A 19,477-nucleotide genomic window follows, 5' to 3' on the forward strand; every position below is an offset into this window, starting at 1 on the left:
GTCTTGAATACGTTTGCTCTTTTATATATATATTTATTCTTTTATTATTTAATTGATTTGATTTACACCCCGCCCTCCCCACAAATAGGCTCAGGGCGGCTAACAACCTTCATAAAACACAGTGAATCAATCAAAACCATAAAATCAATAATCTTTAAAGGTCATTAAAATAGTCCAGATGTAGGCTATTTAAATAATTATTTGGGAGTCTGTATATGGGCGTAGCAGATCCCCAAGGGCAGCCCCAGAAAAAGCGGCGGTCTTAAATGGAAGAAGGGGGACACCTGCTGGCACTCAGCCAAAGGCCGGGTGGAACATCTCCATTTTACAGGCCCTGCGGAACTGTAACAGGTCCTGCAGGGTCTGGATCTCCAGTGGAAGAGCACTCCACCAGGCCGGATCCAGGGCAGAAAAAGCCCTGATCCTGGTTGAGGCCAGACGGATGTCCTTCGGGTCAGGGACCACCAGGAGTTGCTTGTCTGCAGAGCGCAACGCCCCGCAGGGGACGTAATGGAAGAGGCGGTCCCACAGGTATGCTGGTCCCAGTCTGTGAAGGGCTTTAAACACCAAGGTTGACACCTTGAACCTATAGATAATTTATTACATTTATAGTCCACTTTCCCCACAAACAGGCTCAGGGCGGATTACAGCATACAATAAATACAATAAATAAAACAATAAAATCACATAATCAGAAGATCCAAGGTCCAAATTCAGCGGCATGTAACATAGCTCCACAACATCAATTCCCGGGGTTCTGGGACAAGATTCTCTTCACCCTTCCTTGCAACCCTAGGTACAGCGAAGTGCTAGGTGGAATACATCTTGGAAAGTATTCAATCAATCTAATATAATACAATCAACAATGAAGAAAACCAGGGCTACAAAATTGGAGTAGTATGCAAAGAACAGTATGCTACATACAACACAACAGTTTGAGACTAACAAACAACAACACAAAATTGGATCACAAATCCAGAGGGTCGGTGCATCAGTCTAACATATACAACAAAGTAATGAAAACAAACTAAAATTGAGATCAGCATTATCAATAGCTGCTATCAGCACGTCAAGGTAGTGGCACAGCAACACGGGTCAAATCAAAAGTTGGCAATCATAGGAAAACTTTAATTTACAATACAAAATTGGCTTACAGATTAAGAACTCCGCAGCAGTGTATCACCTACAGCGAGCAAAGCAAGAAAACTACCTGAAATTTTACAGTGTGATACCCTATTTTCCTTCTCAAAAAAGTTCCTTTGACACTACCCTATGAGTGGGTATGAGGAAGACAGAAAGGTATCAAGAGCCAGAGGGTCTGGTAGGGACACACAAACACACTAAATTTGCAAACATTAAGACAAAAAATTCTGACCTGCTCTTGAGCTTTGAGCATGAACTGTACATATGGACATCAGCACACGGATGCTTTTAATAAAAATGAGCATTATCAGTGGCTGTGTTCAGCGCATCAATACAGAAGTGCACAGGTCAAATCAAATGTCTGTAATCCTATGAGAACTTTAACCTATTTCCAGGTAGTTTGGGATATGCGCAGCTGGCCAACACCTCTCTTCAAGGCACTCTTTAACTCATTGTTCCTCAAACTGTAGATGAAGGGGTTCAGCATCGGAGTCACCACAGTATACATGAGAGAAGCCAATGTGTTGTTCTCAGACGTAGGCTGCATGTAGACCCAGCAGAGGGTGCCATAGAATAAGATAACTGCAGTCAGGTGAGAACCACAGGTGGAGAAGGCCTTGCGTTTGCTGCTTGAAGAGGGGACCTTCATTACGGTCAGGAAGATCCGGGCATAGGAGAACACAATGAGTATAAAGGGTCCCAGAATATCCAATATGCCATCTGTCATTCCCACCATCTTTATGGCGGTCGTGTCTGAGCAAGAGAGTCCTATGAGCGGATAGACATCACAGAAAAAATGGGGGATCTTCTGAGCTGCACAAAAGGAAAGAACGGAAACCATCGATGTGTACAGTGTAGCCTGGCAGAGGGCTAGAAGCCAACACCCAGAGACCATCCAGAGGCAACGCTTTCTGTTCATCAAGCCTGTGTAGTGCAGCGGGAGGCAGATAGCCAAGTAGCGATCATACGCCATGGCGGCAAGCAGAAAGTTGTCACTGTTGCCGAAAGTCGAGAAAAAATACATCTGAGACAAGCAGCCGCTATAGGAGATTATCTTGTCCTGGGCAACCAGGTTGCGTAGCGTTACGGGGACAATGGAGGATGCAAAACCCACATCGGCCAGAGAGAGGTGGCTGAGGAAGAAATACATGGGCGTGCGGAGGAGATGGGCATCGCAACGGATCAGAAGAACGATCAGCAGGTTGCCCAGGAGACTCAACAGATACATGAAGAGGAGAATGGAGAAGACCATGCCTTCATATCCCTCTTGAGTGAAGAGTCCTTGCAGGATGAATTCAGAGACAAAAGTTTGATTCCTTTGCTCCATGGTCCCGCTAGAGAGAAAAAGAACTTTGATGAAACTCGGAACAACCACGTGCTATCCTTTCTACATATAGTTTGCCCACTATCAGGATGAATTCTAAGGCTGATCCAAAAAATGAGGGGGTTATAAGTACTTCCCCCCTTTTCCAATGTGGTACTGATTTTCCAGGAACCATTTTTTCACAAGGGTTCTTGAGAGACATGCCATCCTTGGACACTTATTGTGGCATTCACAAGCATGCTCACACTATGTGGTATTTGGGTGATAAGAGCGATGACTGTTGTTTTTTCTGTCTGCCTGTTTCCCCTGTTAATGGTAACATCTTCATATAGCCATCTTGATTTGACTATCATGAAATCACAGGAATTAAAAAAGTCCATTCAATGTTCAGGCAATGATTCCTAAACGGCAAGGTTCAAGTCCAAAAAGAGTTCCAGTCTATCAGCTTTCAAGAGTCAAGCTCCCTTCATCAGATATATGTAGGAATGGAGATCCCTGAACCCTTAAATCTCAATCAGAAGTTGGGAGGGGTAACTCACTCTAAAACAGGCCCAAACAAAACAACAATAAAACTATAAAAAGAATAAAACACCCCTGTTGGTCACGTACAGGTCCCAGCTCAAACCAGTTCTATGCATCATTTCTGATTCTCATTCATCAGTAGTGACCTACAACCTATGTTGGACAACGATTCTCTCTCGTAGGCATTAGGAGGTTAACTTTTTCTTGCCCAAAGACAATTAAAGAACTTCTTGCTTACAATAATGCACTGCCTAATAAGGATACAGTCTCTGGGCCCTGTCCTGCACTGAACCATATTCCATCCCTATATTCACCTTCCGGAGGAGTTAGCCATGTTAGTCTGTAGTAACAAAATAGAAAAAGGTCCAGTAGCACCTTTAAGACTAACCAACTTTACTGTAGCATAAGCTTTCGAGAACCACAGCTCTCTTCGTCATATGTTGTTAAGGTATTCACCTTAGCAACGCAATCACCAGACTGAACAACAGCCATGTCAGGGTCATTCATCTTCCAACGTTATCTAGGCCATCAAGTATCAGCAATGGCCGTCCACTCTACATCAAAAGATTAAATGGATGTAAAACTGCAACTGAAAAAAATCACAGCTCTCAAAAATCAGTGGGAAAACATTTTAATCTTCGAGGACTTTCTATTACTGACCAAAGAGTGACAGTCCTCAACAGAGAAGCTTCAAGGGGAGATTACAATGTGAAATTGCTGAGCCTGAGTTCTTTCAATTGCTGAATTTGAGTTCATTCACAATGGCCCTTTCCACACACATTGAATAATGCACTTTCAATGCACTTTAGCAATCCTTTGGAAGTGGATTTTTTTGTTCCACACATGGAAAAGCAATTCCAAATGTTCACTAAAGAGTATTGAAAGTGGATTATCCAATGTGTGTGGAAGCAGCCTCTGTCAGAACAATGGAAACCCCCTCCCCACTCACCCACCCAGGTCTCATTACACATGCTCGTTTTCTCCATATCCTGCCCCAAGCGAGATAGTTGAACTTGATTTGTTCTCAGATTCAGAATAGTGAACCTGCCCCCGGGCCTAAAAAAGGAATTAGAATTGGAATCTCACTACAGATGCTAATTCTCTGCATTTCCTAACCCAAGCATTTCTCCTCTGCTCCACTTAAATTGATTACATTTTGCATTGTACCTTTGCATTCTGATTCTTTTCTTTGCAACATCTCCTACCTTCTGATGGGTATATAAGGGGTCAGGGATGTCCATTCCTACTTGTATCTGACCAAGGCACCTTTGATTCTCAAACGCTCATACCCTGGACATCTTGTTGGTCTTTAAGGTGCTCCTGGACTTGGAACTTGCTGTTCTACTGCAGACCAATATGGTTCCTTATCTGAAACCACATGCCAAGTTATCCTCTCGTCACCCAGTCACCACTATCCCAAACCTACTTTTGAGGGAAGGCAATGCTGGTCAGACTGTGCTTGCAAAGTGAAGGAGGTGATACAAACCTACGTTGATAGAGTGGGAACAAATATTTTTATATCCTCACCTGCATTAAAAAAAATCCCTTCCTGTAAGTAGAAGCTAGCTTAAGAGGCATCTGAAAACCCTACAGCCCTTCTTTAAAGGTGTATTCTTTAATTCTAGATAGATAGAATTCTAGATAGATAGATAATTTTTAATGAAAATAATTCAAACACGTAGCAGTCATCACAGGAAGAATGATTAAACCCCTTCCCCCCATGCACACATCATCTCTTCCAGCTGACAATCCTAACTATTCTGTCTTACTCCTCCAAACCGTAAGGATATTGTTAGCAACCTCCAGTGGAGCGACATGTCTTGCCCCAATAATAGAGGCTTCATGGGACGTTATTTATTTTTTTAAATCCATTTTAAAAAAACCCTCCCTGTAAGTAGAAACTAGCTTAAGGGGCAGCTGAAAAACCTGGAACACGTCCCAAAAGGTGTATTCTTTAATTCTAGATAGTTTCTTGGGGGGTAGGATTCAAAAACACTTTGGGCTCAATTTTTAATGGAAAGAATTCAAGCATGTACAGTTATCATCACAGAAAGAAATACCAAATAATTACCTCCACACACACATCATCATCATCTGTTCTAGATGACAATCCTAACCATTCTCTTACTCCTCCAACCTTAAGGATATTGTTAACAACCTTCTGTGGACGTGTGTCTCTTGGCCATGTAATGGAGGTTTCATGGGGTCTTATTTACCTTCTTCAACACATTAAGCCCCTGATGAAGGGACAGGACTTTTTTCCTCCAGGCCTGTTGGCAGCCTTGGGAGAATATTCTACCCCTTCTGTAAAAGCTGGGAGGACACACAAGGGTCCCCGCAATCTCTGCCAATATCCCGCTTTTTCCTGGTTCTATCTCCTTCACGCCTGTGATAATGCAAACACCTCAGTCTTGCCAAAGGCAATCAGTGCCTCTGAGGATATTCTTCATTTTTTTTTAGAATTCAAGCTTTTCTTTGGTTTTATTCTGATGGGTAAAGCTTGAAGAAGTCTTCAAATGAAAGCAGTTTAACTTACGTTCAAGATGATAGCCATGTGTCCGCCTAGAATCACATGCAAGGCACCTGTTAAAAGGGTTTTCCCAACTTACCGGTAACACTTCCTTCTGCCCTGCAATGATTACACTTCAGTCCACTAACAATGCCGGACACTCAACAGCTGAAGAAGGAATGTATTTGTGGACTTAAAAGCCCTTAACTGAATATTTCCAACTTGGCTCAAAGCAGTAAGTAGAAGCAACATGCTTGACTTCGCATTCATTGTGCAGATTTAACTAAAGGTAATTTCAGTCCTTTATGGTTTGTTCTTTCAGAGCCACCAAAAGGCCCCAAGCCTGGACTGCTCAGTTCCGCGTCAGCCAAACTGCTTCCAGATTTAGGATTAATAGAGCTCCTCAGCTGGTAACTTCTGGAAACACTCTCCTGTATGACCTGTCCCTGAGTAATGTGTATTGCCTGCAAAGCAGAGAATCTGGACTTTAAAAACCACCATTTGTATTGCACCAAATCAAACCATGGCCGCTCGGCAAACTATTTCCATAGGGGCCTCATTAATCTGAGCACTGTTGGGAACAAGCACTGGTGGTGACAGAGGGAGGGAGGCAGCGTGAGCACCCAGCTACAGAGAAGAAGGTGTCAAGGGATGTGCTTTGGAGTAGTTCATTTGTAAGAGGAGAAGTAGGGCTTGCTGAATGAGGCCAATGGTCCACTAGTCCAGAATTCCAGTGACCAACCAGTTGTCCTGGACGGTCAAACAAACGGGATGGAGCCTGAAGCCGTCCCCTGATGTTGCCTCGTGGCTCTGGTATCCCGAGGTTTACTTCCTCTCAATGTGGATGTTCTCTTTGGTCACCATAATTAGTGACAATTGATGGATCTCTCCCTTTGGGGAGTTTATCCAACCTCCTTCAAAAGCTATCTGTGCTCATGGCCTTTACTACTTACCCAGGCCACCATTTAATTACTCACTGAGTAAATTGTTCTTGAAAGATTGAACTCCGAGGGTTCCTGTTGGAGACCAATGGGCAGCAGTGGGGGACGCCCTGTGGGGTCCCACATGGTGGTATTTATCGTCCCTCTTTCTCACTGGGACTCAATGCAGATGACACTTTGTAAGTCAATATGATCAACAGCTGTAAATAGGGTTGCCAGGCCCCCTAAACCTCCAAGCGGGGGGATAGGGGCCTGGCACTTATCTTGGGGAAGAGAAGGTGCGCGCACGCAAAACACATGCGTGCGCCCCCCCCCCACAGGCACAATGACGTCACTTCAGAAGTGACGTCATTGTGCAGCCCCTGGGAGCACATTCAGGCTCCGCAGGGGCTCAAAACGGGCCCGATCCACGCTGAAATGGGACCGTTTTTGAGGTGCTGCGCCCCACAGTGCCTGAAAATGGGCCTGATCCGTGGCAGACCAGGCCCATTTTCGGGCACTGCGGAATGCAGGAGCGTGCTCCACAGCACCTGAAAACAATTCACACCAAAACGGGCCCAATTCACACCAAAACGGGCCCGTTTTCAGGCGCTGCGGAGCACAGGATCACTCCTGTGCTCTGCAACCGCCCTGATCCGAGCCAAAACAGGCCCGATCCTGGTGGCTGCTGGGAAGGTGTGCCCATGCCGGTTAGGTAAGTGGAGGCGGAGTAGGGGGTCTGGATCCCTAGCTATAAACAACACAATAGGCTATGGATTGCAGAAGTTGGGAAACAAACATAAATCTGACTATAGAGATGAAACACTGCTGAAACACTGCATAAGTAATTTGACACGACATATTAAACGATGCAGAAACTACCCAGTAGGAGCAGATTTACATCAAGAGACAGTTTCCAGCATTATAGTCTATAGTATCTGACCCTTTACCAAAGCATCTGTTTAAGTCATTCCTTATGCAGGCCAGTCATCTGATTTTAAAAGCCCCCTTAATAATTTGGTTTTGCACATTTTGCGGAAAGTCAAGAGACCAGGAGCTTTTCTGACTCCTTCAGGCAGTCTATCCCATAAGATGGGGGCCACTATAGACAACGCGCATGTAGGGGCAACTGTTGATTTACCCCATTCACAGTGTGGAATTTGTAGGAGGCTCTGTTCAGACAATTGAAGCTGCCATAGTGGAGCACAGGGAAATAGGTGGTCTTGCCAAGGCCATGAAGGGCTTTGTACACGATAGCTAAGGTTGCCAGGCCCCGTCAAGCTCCTAGCAGGAAATAGGGACCTGGCACTTACCTTGAGGGAGAGGGCTGTTCACGCGCGCGCAAAGTGCACGCGCGAGCCCCCACAAGCACAATGACGTCACTTCAGGAGTGACATCATCGCGTGGCCCCTGGGAGCGCGCCCAGGCTCCGCAGGGGCTCAAAACAGGCCTGATCTGTGCCGAGACGGGCCCATTTTGAAGCGTTGCAGAGGGGTTTTGAAGCATTTTGAAGCGCTGCGCCCGACATTTTACCACCTGTCAATCAGTAGGGGTGGTTTATTTGATTATTTGTAAATGTGACCTTTTTATGTTGGGAGTACCACCAGACAGCTCAGAATTCGGATTTTGGAGCACTCGTCCCGTATTCGTATTGGCACTCAGGAGGCCCCTCTAGTTGAGTACTTCATTGATTGCCAATACAGGGAGGATGATTTTATATTTAAAGAAACAAAATCTTCATGAGTTTAGATAGTTTAAAGTGATAATGACGAGTTATGTCTGTGTGAATTGGGTATGTTCAAGTGTACAGTTCATATTTTGTTGGTGTTTGTATGGCTTATGGCTTCGGCCGGAAAAGCAATAAACTTATTATTATTATTATTATTATTATTATTATTATTATTATTATTATTATTATTATTTACAGTTTTATTTTCTGGACGAGATGTTCCTGTTCATAAATTACAAAAAGGACTGCTACAGCAGGAGGCCCGATAGATTCATACCCTTTCATCTTTAAAACCGAGGGGTCTGGATTACGAAATGGATTTATCCTGTTTTTTGTGAAACATTATACGGGGTCTTGCCTTTCCTTATTGCTCGTATGTCCCTTTAAGTAATCTATCAGGCTGCGGTGGTTAGGCGTTATTTAAATTTCATGGGTTTGAACCTCAGATGCATTTGATTTTCATTATGGACCTTTGACTCTTTGGTGCTGTTACTATTACCTTGACTGGTGAGTGCATGCTTTATATTGTACTTCATTTTACTTATTGTTAACACAATGTTTGTGATTGTATGTTGACATTTTCATCAGTTTTTGATGTTCATCCGCCCCTGAGGAAGACCTTTGGAAACATCAGGAACCTACTGGCCCTGAATGTCGGGCAGGGTGACACTATTCACGGAATTTATGTCTTCTGGGCACCGTTCGTTTGGACTTTCCAGGACTGAGGAACTTTGTGCTTGATTTTGGCATTGTCCTTCATGAATTTTTGACGAACTGCTGTTCCTTTCCGTCCATATTTGCGCTTATAGGATATACAGCGCTTTGGTCCAATACATTGCATCTGTATTCCTTGGTTTGTTGATCACGATACTAAGTGTATATATATTTATTTAATTAATTCTTTTATTATACAAATTGATTGATTATACTGACTGTACATATACTTATTCATTGTAATTTTCATTATTGTTCTCAATCGTCATTACAGTGCCATACAAAAAGAGTGATCTAGTAAAATGCAAACGTTTTATTGATATTTCATATTTCTGTCCCTCCTATTCTCTTCAGGCTATCAACAAGATAGAATAAAAGACAGTTGAAGTGCAGCCAAATATGCCAAAATGATTCACCCATCACAGAAAAGCCTCCTGGAATAAAAAGCGATGGCGCCCTCTACAGGTTTCTCAGTTAAGGACAAGGGAAGCATTCGACTTGTTTGTCTTTCTCAGAGCCTTGCTACAAGTGACATTTTACACATGAAGGATAAAGGATAATGGTTGTTGGGGGTTTTCCGGGCTGTCTTGCCGTGGTCTTGGCATTGTAGTTCCTGACGTTTCGCCAGCAGCTGTGGCTGGCATCTTCAGAGGTGTAGCACCAAAAGACGGAGATCTCTCAGGACACTGAGAGATCTCCGTCTTTTGGTGCTACACCTCTGAAGATGCCAGCCACAGCTGCTGGCGAAACGTCAGGAACTACAATGCCAAGACCACGGCAAGACAGCCCGGAAAACCCCCAACAACCATCGTTCTCCGGCCGTGAAAGCCTTCGACAATACATCGATAAAGGATAATTTTCGCAAGTCTTTCTGGGAACTGAAGTTCCTCTCCCCCACCCCTTTGCCTTCTGTTCCTTCCCCTCGCTGCCTGAAGAGACAGAGAGAGCCTACAGCAACATCAGCTTTTGCAAATCGTCTTGCTGGGGGGGGCGGGGAATGCGCCGGAGAAAGCTGAGAAAGTTGCAGCTGCCTGCCCCAAAGATCATTGAGAGCAGGCTTGTGACTGGAGGAACGATTTGCAAAAGTTGCTGTTGCCGCAGGCTTTCTCTGTCTCTTCAGGCAGTGAGGGGAAGGAACAGAAGGAAAAGGGGTGGGGGAGAGGAACTTCAGTTCCCAGAAAGACTTGCGAAAATGATCCTTTATCCTTCACGTGTAGAATGTCACTTGTAGCAAGGCTCTTAGGGCCAAGCTACACATGACGAAAGACACTTGCCTGGCAAGTGGATTGAGTGGAGGGCAAGTGAACAGGGAGAAATACACTTGCCATTCAAGTGTCATTTGTCACTTGTAGCTTGGCCCTCAGTCTGCCTTTCTCATTGAAATTTTAGGCGGATTACATCATTAACGCTATGCAATCAAAGCAGTAGGATACAATCAACAGTGCAGTGAACCAGGATTACAAAATCAGAGTAGGGTACAAAGAAGAGTATACTGCAGACAACAAAACAGTTTGAGACTTACGGACAAAACTACAAAACTGGATTACACATCCGGAAGAACAGTGGAGCAGTGTAACAGCTACGAGAAGCAAAGCAATAAAACTACCTGAAACTTCACAGAACAGCAATACTCTGTTCCCTTTCTCAAAAAAAACCCAACAACCCTCCTTTGTCTCTGCCCTGTGAGTATGTATGAGAAAGACAGAAAGAGATCAAGAGTCAGCGGGTCTGGTATGGACACACAAACACACTAGACTTACAAATGTTAAGAAAAAAGATCTGATCTGCTCGCTTGAGCACTGAGAAAGAAAAAGGTAAAAGTAGTCCCCTGTGCAAGCACCGTGTCATTACTGACCCATGGGGGGATGTCGCATCACGACATTTTCTTGGCATGTCAGACTATGGCATCCCAGTTATCTAGAGTCCATCTTCCTCCCTTCTGCAAGAAGCCAAGGTTTCTTGATTTCAAAAGGCTTTATTGAAAGACAGCATTCAGACACAGATGTCCACAATCCAAAACCAAGATGGTCTTGGCTGAACACAAGCTTTGTTAGGAATGAGGTACAAAGTGAAACTTGCTACACATCAAACCCTTCGTTCCCAGCCTCCCCCCAGAGTTCACATTGCTGAGAGTTCATCTGTGGGAACGCTGGGCTCCTCAAGGTTGACACTGAAGGAAACAGATAAGATGCGACATCCTCTCCCATGGAAAGAGTGGTCATGATACTGCTTGGACCTGGAGGGAGAGAGAGACTAACAACTAAACAATTAATATGGTGTGACTCAGGTTAAGTACCCACAATATGACAGATCCTGACATGGCAGACTGTTTGTTACGGAGTGGTTTGCCATTGCCTTCCCTATTAATCTACACTTTACCCCCAGGAAACTGGGTACTCATTTTACCGACCTCAGAAGGATGGAAGGCTGAGTCAACCTTGAGCCGGCTACTTGAACCCAACTTCCGCCAGGATCGAACTCAGGTTGTGAGCAGAGCTTGGACTGCAGTACTGCAGCTTACCACTCTGAGCCACGCATGAACTCTATGTACAGACAACAGGACAGCGAAGCTTTTAACAGAAACGCCAATTATCAGTGGCTGCTGTCAACATATCAATACTGAGATGCATCTGCAGGGGTCAAATCAAAAGTTAGTAGTCCTGTGAGAACCTTAACCTATTTCCAGGTATTCTGGGAGACTCGCATCCAGCCAACACCTCTCTTCAAGGCACTCTTCATCTCATTGTTCCTCAGACTGTAGATGAAGGGGTTTAGCGTTGGGGAAACCACAGTATACATGAGAGAAGCCAATGCGTTGTTCTCAGAAGCTGGCAGCAAATAAACCCAGCAGAGAGTGCCGTAGAATAAGATAACTGCAGTCAGGTGAGAACCACAGGTGGAGAAGGCCTTGCGTTTGCTGCTTGAAGAGGGGACCTTCATTACAGTCACGAAGATACGGGCATAGGAGAACACAATGAGTATAAAGGGTCCCAGAATATCTAACATACCCTCTGTCATTGCCACCATCTTTATGGCAGTGGTGTCTGAGCATGAGAGTCCTAAGAGTGGATAGAGGTCGCAAAAAAAATAGGGAACCTCCTGGGATGCACAAAAGGAAAGACGGGAAAGCATTAACGAATACATCATGGAATGTAGAAAGGCCAGGAGCCAACATCCAGTGACCATCCAGAGGCAACGCTTTCTGTTCATCAAAGCTGCGTAGCGCAGTGGACGGCAGATAGCCAAGTAGCGGTCATAGGCCATGGCGGCAAGAAGAAAATTGTCAGTGTTGCCAAAAGCCAAAAAGAAGTACATCTGGGACAAGCAGCCGCCATAGGAGATTATCTTGTCCTGGGAAACCAGGTTGCGTAGCGTTACGGGGACAATGGAGGATGCAAAACCCACATCGGCCAGAGAGAGGTGGCTGAGGAAGAAATACATGGGCGTGCGGAGGAGATGGGCATCGCAATGGATCAGAAGAACGATCAGCAGGTTGCCCAGGAGACTCAACAGATACATGAAGAGGAGAATGGAGAAGATGATGTCTTCATATCCTGGTTGGTTGAAGAGTCCCTGCAGGATGAATTCAGGAACAGAAGATCGATTCCCTTGCTCCATGTTCCAGCTAGGGAGAAAAATGAACACTGATCACGCACCCTCAACTTCTACATACAGATTTCCCAGGAATGGTGGTCTATGATGAATTCTAAAATGAGGTGAGCAAATTTCATACATGGTTTCTCCCTCTGCAATAGTAGCCCCCACTGGTTATCCTAGGGATTTTATTGATCACTGTTTTCACAGAGTTGCTTCAGCCAATTACATTGGCTAGTGATCTGCCCCTGAGTCCAATTCAAGGTGTTGGTTCTAGCCTACATGACTTGGGATCAGAGTACCTGAAAGACCATCTTCTCCCGTATGTTCTTGCCTGAGAGCTAAGATCTCTGAGCTATCAACCAAAGAATCTCAGGTGGTGGGTACACAAGAGAGGGCCTTTTTAGTGGCAGGCCCATAATTATGGAACAATCCCCCAGGAAAATGTTCCTGGCCCCCTCACTCTCTCTCTTAGGGATGCCAGACCCCCGGTGGGGGTGGAGGATCCCCCACCCCTGCTCCCCACACCCTGCCCCCACTTACCTCCCCCGCAGCGCTGTGTGCTCCCATGTGCAGCAGCTGCCGGGATCGGGCCATTTTGGCCCAGATTGGGGACACTGCAGAGCGTGGGAGCACTCCTGCGCTCCACACCACTTCAAAATGGGCCTGTTTCGGCCAAAATCGGTCTCATTTTAGGCCCGGTCCGTGGCAAAACAGGCCCATTTTTGGGCACTGCGGAGCACAGGAGTGCTGCTATGCTCCACAGCGCCTCAAAACGAGCCCGTTTTGAGCCCCTGCGGAGCGTGGGCACACGCCCAGGGGCCATGTGATGACATCACTCCCGAAGTGATGTCATCACGCTTGTTGGGGCTCGCACGCGGGCTTTGCCCACGTGCATCCCCCTCTCCCCCAAGGTAAGTGCCAGGCCCCTATCCCCCCGCTGGGAGTTTGAGGGGGCCTGGCAACCCTACTCTCTCTTCAGGAGGCAGCTGAAGACTGTTTTATTTAGAATGACTTTTGTTTAGACCCTCTAAATATATCAGTGATTTTACTGTGTTTTGGATGTATATTTATGTTTGTTTCTGTTTTATATCGTAAGCCACCTCAAGTTCCTCTAAGAGGGAAAGGCAGCAAATAAATGTTTTAAATAAATAATAAGTACCATCTTGGCTCTCATATCAAAGAAGGACAGGCTGTCATGTAGTGGTTAAGAGCAGCAGGATTCTAATCTGGAGAGCCGGGTTTGATTCCCCACTCCTCCACTTGAAGCCGGCTGGGTGGCCTTGGGTCAGTCACAGCTTCTCGGACCTCTCTCAACCCTGCCCCCATCTCACAGGGTGATTGTTGTGGGGATAATAATAATGTACTTTGTAAACCGCTGTGAGTGGGTGTTAAGTTGCCCTGAAGAGTGGTATGTAAACCAAATGTTGTTAAATCACTAGAGCAGGGAGCAAAGCTTTCATGGCTGTATTGCAAGATAAAACATGGGAAGAAGAACAGATCCTTTCAAAAAGCTTTAGGATATATTGCTAATCAAAGAGCATGTCCCTGGTGCAGGAGGAAGAGGAGAAGGAAGCATGTCCCTACAGCTGAAAGAAAGCAGGTCGTTGCTGTCATATGTAAAATGATGGATGGGTATGTTACTAGCAAGTCAATACAGGATCATAAATAGTAAACATGGTTTTGCCATCTTCTGGGCATGGAGCAGGGGTCACTGGGGGTGAGGAGGGGGAGGTAGTTGTGAATTTCCTGCATTGTGCAGGGGTTGGACTAGATGACCCTGGAGGTCCCATATGATTCTATGACATCTTTCATGTCTACCAAACTCTACTGTAAAAGCTTCCAATTCAAAATTGGCTCTCCATTATCATGGGCAATATGTTTAGGAATGAAGTGCACCTATATTGCTAAGAACAGGTAGCAGCACGTGCCACAGAGCTGTGAGAGGGCGCTGGGGAGCAATGTGTATTGTGGTACTTCCAGTGATTGTCCCAATAAGTTTGCTGTTGTTTCTGGGTGTAGTCTCCCAACTAACTGGAGACAGCTCACATGTTAAAGAAGGTGGGTAGTACACACACACATTTCCTTTGTCCGTGATCCAGCACGTTTTGCAGTTTTTGAAGAATTGCAAAAAAGAAAAATAAATGAGTGCACACAGCACAAGCAACTAGGCTTTGCTCCCACTGTCTTATGAGAAAACATCGCCTCTCCTGTAGCAAAAACTAGTTCTTCCATCCCGCCCACCAAGAAAAGACCTGTCTGTAACCAGAGGGCCATCGAGATAGACATTCCCTCTGAAAGATTCCCCATCCAACCAAGAGTCAATTGAACCAGTTGAATTTTAAGGCACCCTCCCCCCAAGGCAAACCTCTCCAAAAGCATTCCTTGCATTCATGAGAGTCCCTTGCAAAAGTCCCCGTTGATTGTTTTCTACTCCTAATACAAGGTATGTGTTACAGCTATACTAGTGCAATCTATTTCAAGTCTGCTCAGAAGTTAGTCCCTTTAAGTTCAATGGGATTTACTCACAGGTAGGTGTGGGTAGGATTGCAGCCTATATCATTTCTTGTCCGTCTTCATTTACTTGTAGTGTAGCTGGCCATACTCATTGCGACCACTTCCTCCAAATGTCCTCAACGTTTCATAGGATGTCTGTCTGTTTCCCGGTCTACTTTTGCATCAAGTGTTTCCTCCACTCCTGGTACTTTATTAAGATCAGTATTAAATAGTGGGTTCAGACATGAGGTGATTCAATAGCTCTTTATTTAGCAGGAACACAACACACACTGACAGACTGAACAGAAGTCCTCAATATATATACAGCAGCTCCACCCCCAGAATAACTGATAGCCAATGAGAATACATATTTTAGAATACCATCATCTGCATAAACTATATACACTGTTTGAAGTAGACAGGCCACTGATTGGTCTTTATTATAGAGGACCGATTGGCTGCTGTCATGAGAAAGTAACCAGTGATATTGCAGGGATTATGGACCAATGAGAATGCAGGCTTTGGGAGCCTTGACTGAACCTCAAGCTCAACACAGTATAGTGCATTACAATCAATACAGTAACTACTTTAGAGGCCTTGCTCGACCCAGTACACAACAATCAGCCTAACTCCAGTTAAACTTAAGGCAGCCTACGAATTAAACTAAAAATCCCTAAGAACAGCCTGCTCTAACCAGAACTTGCTTCTCTTGGTTCCGCTGGCTGACTGGAACTGGGTTTTTATTAACATACAGCGTCCCTCTTAGCCTGTTTTCTTAACTTACCAGTAACAGTGAGTTGTACCTGGAAATGATTATGTTCCATTCCGATAATGAACTGAAATCCAGACAAGGTTGATGTGGCAGCCATTGTTTGTTAGATACAGAACAATATCAGTATGAGCAAGGACTGGAAGAAACACGATGCGTTGCCGAGCAATAAATGGGCAGAAGACAAGAACAAAGAGGCTGGTCCGAACTTTAAAACAGCCCAACCAGTAGGCCTGATGGGATATTATTGAACTATGAATTCATGTCCCTTCCATACAGATTTGATGAGCGCATGCAGAAATGGCCAACTGGATTTGAGATTCATGGGCAGGAATAACGTCAGCCTCTTACGCTTTTTCTATTTCTGAACAACCCAGAACCTCCAAGCCTGACCCTGCTGAGCAAAACTTGGCCGCTAATCTTTAGAACAATTTAGAACAAGCATCTGAGCTTCCCACAGGCTTCCAGCTGATAGCTTCTGGAAGAAGATGCTAAACTGAAATCTGATCTACCCCAACTAAATTTAATCTGACCCATCCGTGGTTGTTCTTGGGTCAGTAAAGAAGAGGAGCGGAGCTTTTTTAAAAAAAACTGACCTCAGCTTTTCACCAAATCGAGACATCGTTGAGGGTAGCAGGAGGCCACGTGTTCCATAAGATCTCAGCAAAAGACACTAAACTTTGCTAAACTTTGCGAAAACACTAAACTGTTTCTCTTAGAAAGGCTCTCTGACAATCCCAGCAGCATCTGGGTGGAAACACAACACTGGATTAGATGGGACTGTAGTCTGATGCCTTATAGCAGCTTTATAACTGTGAAGGAAAGAATATACTCTTTAAAAGAACCCACTTGTATTTCAAGACATGGCCTCTAGAGGACAGCGGGACAAAGCGTTCCCTGAGGGTCTCATTATTAATCCATCTCTCTGGAAGCAAACAGTGAATGGAAGAGCGAGAAACGGTACTGTTTTAGGGTGGTCTCGTCAACTCTTTTATTTTTGGCCCCATTTCATCACTACCCCCCAAAGTTCAAGACAGAAGAACATTTCTGTTGGACAAAAAACACTTTGAGAAGAAAAATAATAATGGGGAGGGGAGTTAGGATTTTTTTAGTTTCAAGGTTCTCGGAGCCTTTGAAAATGAGAACAACCTCAACTTTGTGGGGGGTGGGCTAATCGTCCCTTCCCGCAGTGTTGCCAGATCCCCATACCTTGAAACCGGGGGTGTTATTTATTTTTTCCAATATAATTTATTTTGAAAACAGGTTTTGTGGAGCCAGATCCCTTCCTGATACTTGATGGATTGTGAGAATATAATGAAGGAAAGGAGAATCATTTAAGGTGCTTTGGATCCCTATTGGGGAGCAAAGTAGGGTATAAATGAAGTAAATATCCAAAAAAGTAACATCTAAACTGGTCTGTAGCAATGGGCTCTACTTGGAGTACCCTTGAAGAGTGTGTGGAAGCTGTGGCTAGTGCAGAATTCTGCAGCTAGATTGCTAGTCAGGGCCAGCTACTGGGAACATATGACTTTGATATTACAGCAATTACACTGGCTACTGATTTGCTCTCAAGGCCAATTCAAGGTGTCAGTTCTGTCCCCCAAAGCCTAAAGAAACTTGGTTGGTGGGAACATGACAGGGCCTTTTCAGTGGCAGCCCCACAATTACGGAAGTGTGCTTGGCTGCTCTATCTTCAGGAGGCAGCTGAAGACTTTTATTTAGGATGCTCTCCTATAATTATCTATGGAGAGTCGGTTGTTTTAATCATATACTTTTAAATTGATGGTGGTGGAGAGTGCTCTCAAGTCATAGCTGACTTATGGCGACCCCTGGTGGGGTTTTCATGGCAAGAGACTAACAAAGGTAGTTGGCCATTGCCTGCCTCTGCAACTCTGGCCTTCCTTGGAGGTCTCCCATCTAATTCCTAACCAAGGCCGACCCTGCTTAGCTTCTGAGATCTGATAAGAGCAGGCTTGCCTGGGCTACTAGTCCACATTAAAAACATAGTTATGTTTAAATAACAAGCTAAATTGGAAGCAAAGTTTCCCTGATAATGTTCTTACTTGTGGACTATACCTAAAACAAGCCAATACTCTGTTCGAGGTGTACCTCTTGCCGGGAGATTAATGATCCGATATAGAAAAGCTAACTACACCTGTAAGGCTACTTTAATGCACATCTGTATCTTAGTCAGGCCTGGCTAGTATTGTCCAGAAAAATCCTTTGCACTTTCTTTTAAACTTCCCAAGAAAGAGGAATAAATTACACCCAGTTGTTCCACCAGTAGTTGAACACAAAATGTCCATCAGCCAAGTATGTATTCTGGAGGCACACCCCAACAGTAGTTCTGGCCATAAACAAGTAGTAAATTACTGGTGTAAATCCTTCCAGCTTCTGTATCTCTTGTGAACAGCTTCGGACATCCTACCCGCCCCCCAGGGAGTTGGAAACAGGAGCTAATTGTCCAAATTGAAATGTATGGTAGGAAATGCACATTGGGATGTCTACCGACAGAGAATCACTCCATTGTATCCCTTCCCCGCTCCTCATTCTGAGATTTAAAAACTCATTGTCCGTTGGGAAATAGTCAATCGTAGTTAATGATCAATGCTTAGAATTCCAAAGAGGCCATTTCCTAAGTCTGGCTTTAGATTTGAATATCAAAGGATTTATCAATGTCTTATCTGGGGATCTTTTTAGTGGAGAAATCTCTTCTCCTACCTTGCTAGACAAGGTTTGGAAATGAAAACTGAGAGCAGAGGAAATGAGTCCTGTGTTCTTACTCCATCAAGAACTAATATGGAAAGTTCACATTAAAGTAATGAAGTTATGAGCCTCTGATTTCATGTAGGACAGGTCTACTAATATAGAGCCCCGTGGCGCAGAGTGGTAAGCTGCCGTACTGCCGCCCAAGCTCTGCTCACGACCTGAGTTCGATCCTGCTTTGACTTACAAGCAGCAAGTCAAAGAAAATCACAACCTATAAAGTGCATAGCTATGTAAGTATTGTAAGTATTAGTCTGCTTAACGGCTATGTGTGTTTGTATTTAAAATGAGATATATAGTTGTGAAATTGATGAAGTACTATTTAATTCTTTTTTATAGTATTTACTGAGGTTGCACATCCATATGAAATGTGGTTTGTAAGTATGAATAGCATTTTAAATATTTATATATTTTCCAACTGATGAATTATTATACTAAAGATCTTTTGTATTTTTTCTAGTTGTAACTGCTTTGAGGAAGGGGCATTCGGAAACGGGAACCTCTTGCGGGCGAACCCGTCAGCGGTTACAAAATTTACTTTGGAAATATTATTGTCATAATTGATTTTCGGTGGAGAAATTTTGTATCTCTCTGTATGTTGCAAGTCTTGAAACATTTATATCACTCTTGGACCCTTGAAGGGCAAATTGTGAATTTCACGCCTGTTATTGACATCGTATTCAATTGTTTTCGCTCAGGTCAAAAAGAATTTTGTTTACTTTGGAAGCGAGTGTTGTGCTGGGAGGGTTGGGTGCTCTTCCACTCTTTGTAGTTCTTGGGAGGGTACTTCTCTCTCACCAGTACGTGGAGCTCTTTTAGCCAACCGCTTCGAGTAGAGTAAGGTGATAAAGTGTAAAAAAGTTTGCTTTTCATTTGTATAATAAAATTGGATTACGTCTTATTTGAGCTTAGTTAGTTGGACACGGGGTAATATTTGGTTGGATGGGTTCAGGTAGCCGGCTCAAGGTTGACTCAGTCTTCCATCCTTCCA

At 44.3% G+C, this 19,477-nt stretch overlaps 2 protein-coding genes across 2 annotated transcripts; both read right to left on the bottom strand.

The window, feature by feature from the left end:
* Positions 1-1,528: 1,528 nt before the first annotated feature.
* Positions 1,529-2,470, bottom strand: LOC129346509 (olfactory receptor 1E5-like). Its single transcript, XM_055003854.1, has one exon. It carries the CDS (start codon positions 2,468-2,470, stop codon positions 1,529-1,531), a length of 942 nt encoding a protein of 313 aa, XP_054859829.1.
* Positions 2,471-11,537: 9,067 nt separating this feature from the next.
* On the bottom strand, positions 11,538-15,017 carry LOC129346511 (olfactory receptor 1L4-like). The gene is made up of 2 exons (XM_055003855.1): positions 14,985-15,017; positions 11,538-12,486 (listed from the first exon to the last, which is right to left on the bottom strand). Exon 2 carries the CDS (start codon positions 12,477-12,479, stop codon positions 11,538-11,540), a length of 942 nt encoding a protein of 313 aa, XP_054859830.1. The 5' UTR covers positions 12,480-12,486; positions 14,985-15,017.
* Between the last annotated feature and the right edge of the window lie 4,460 nt (positions 15,018-19,477).

Source organism: Eublepharis macularius, chromosome 19 (genome assembly GCF_028583425.1).
Source record: "Eublepharis macularius isolate TG4126 chromosome 19, MPM_Emac_v1.0, whole genome shotgun sequence".
In the NCBI taxonomy this organism is placed as follows: Eukaryota; Metazoa; Chordata; class Lepidosauria; order Squamata; family Eublepharidae; genus Eublepharis; species Eublepharis macularius.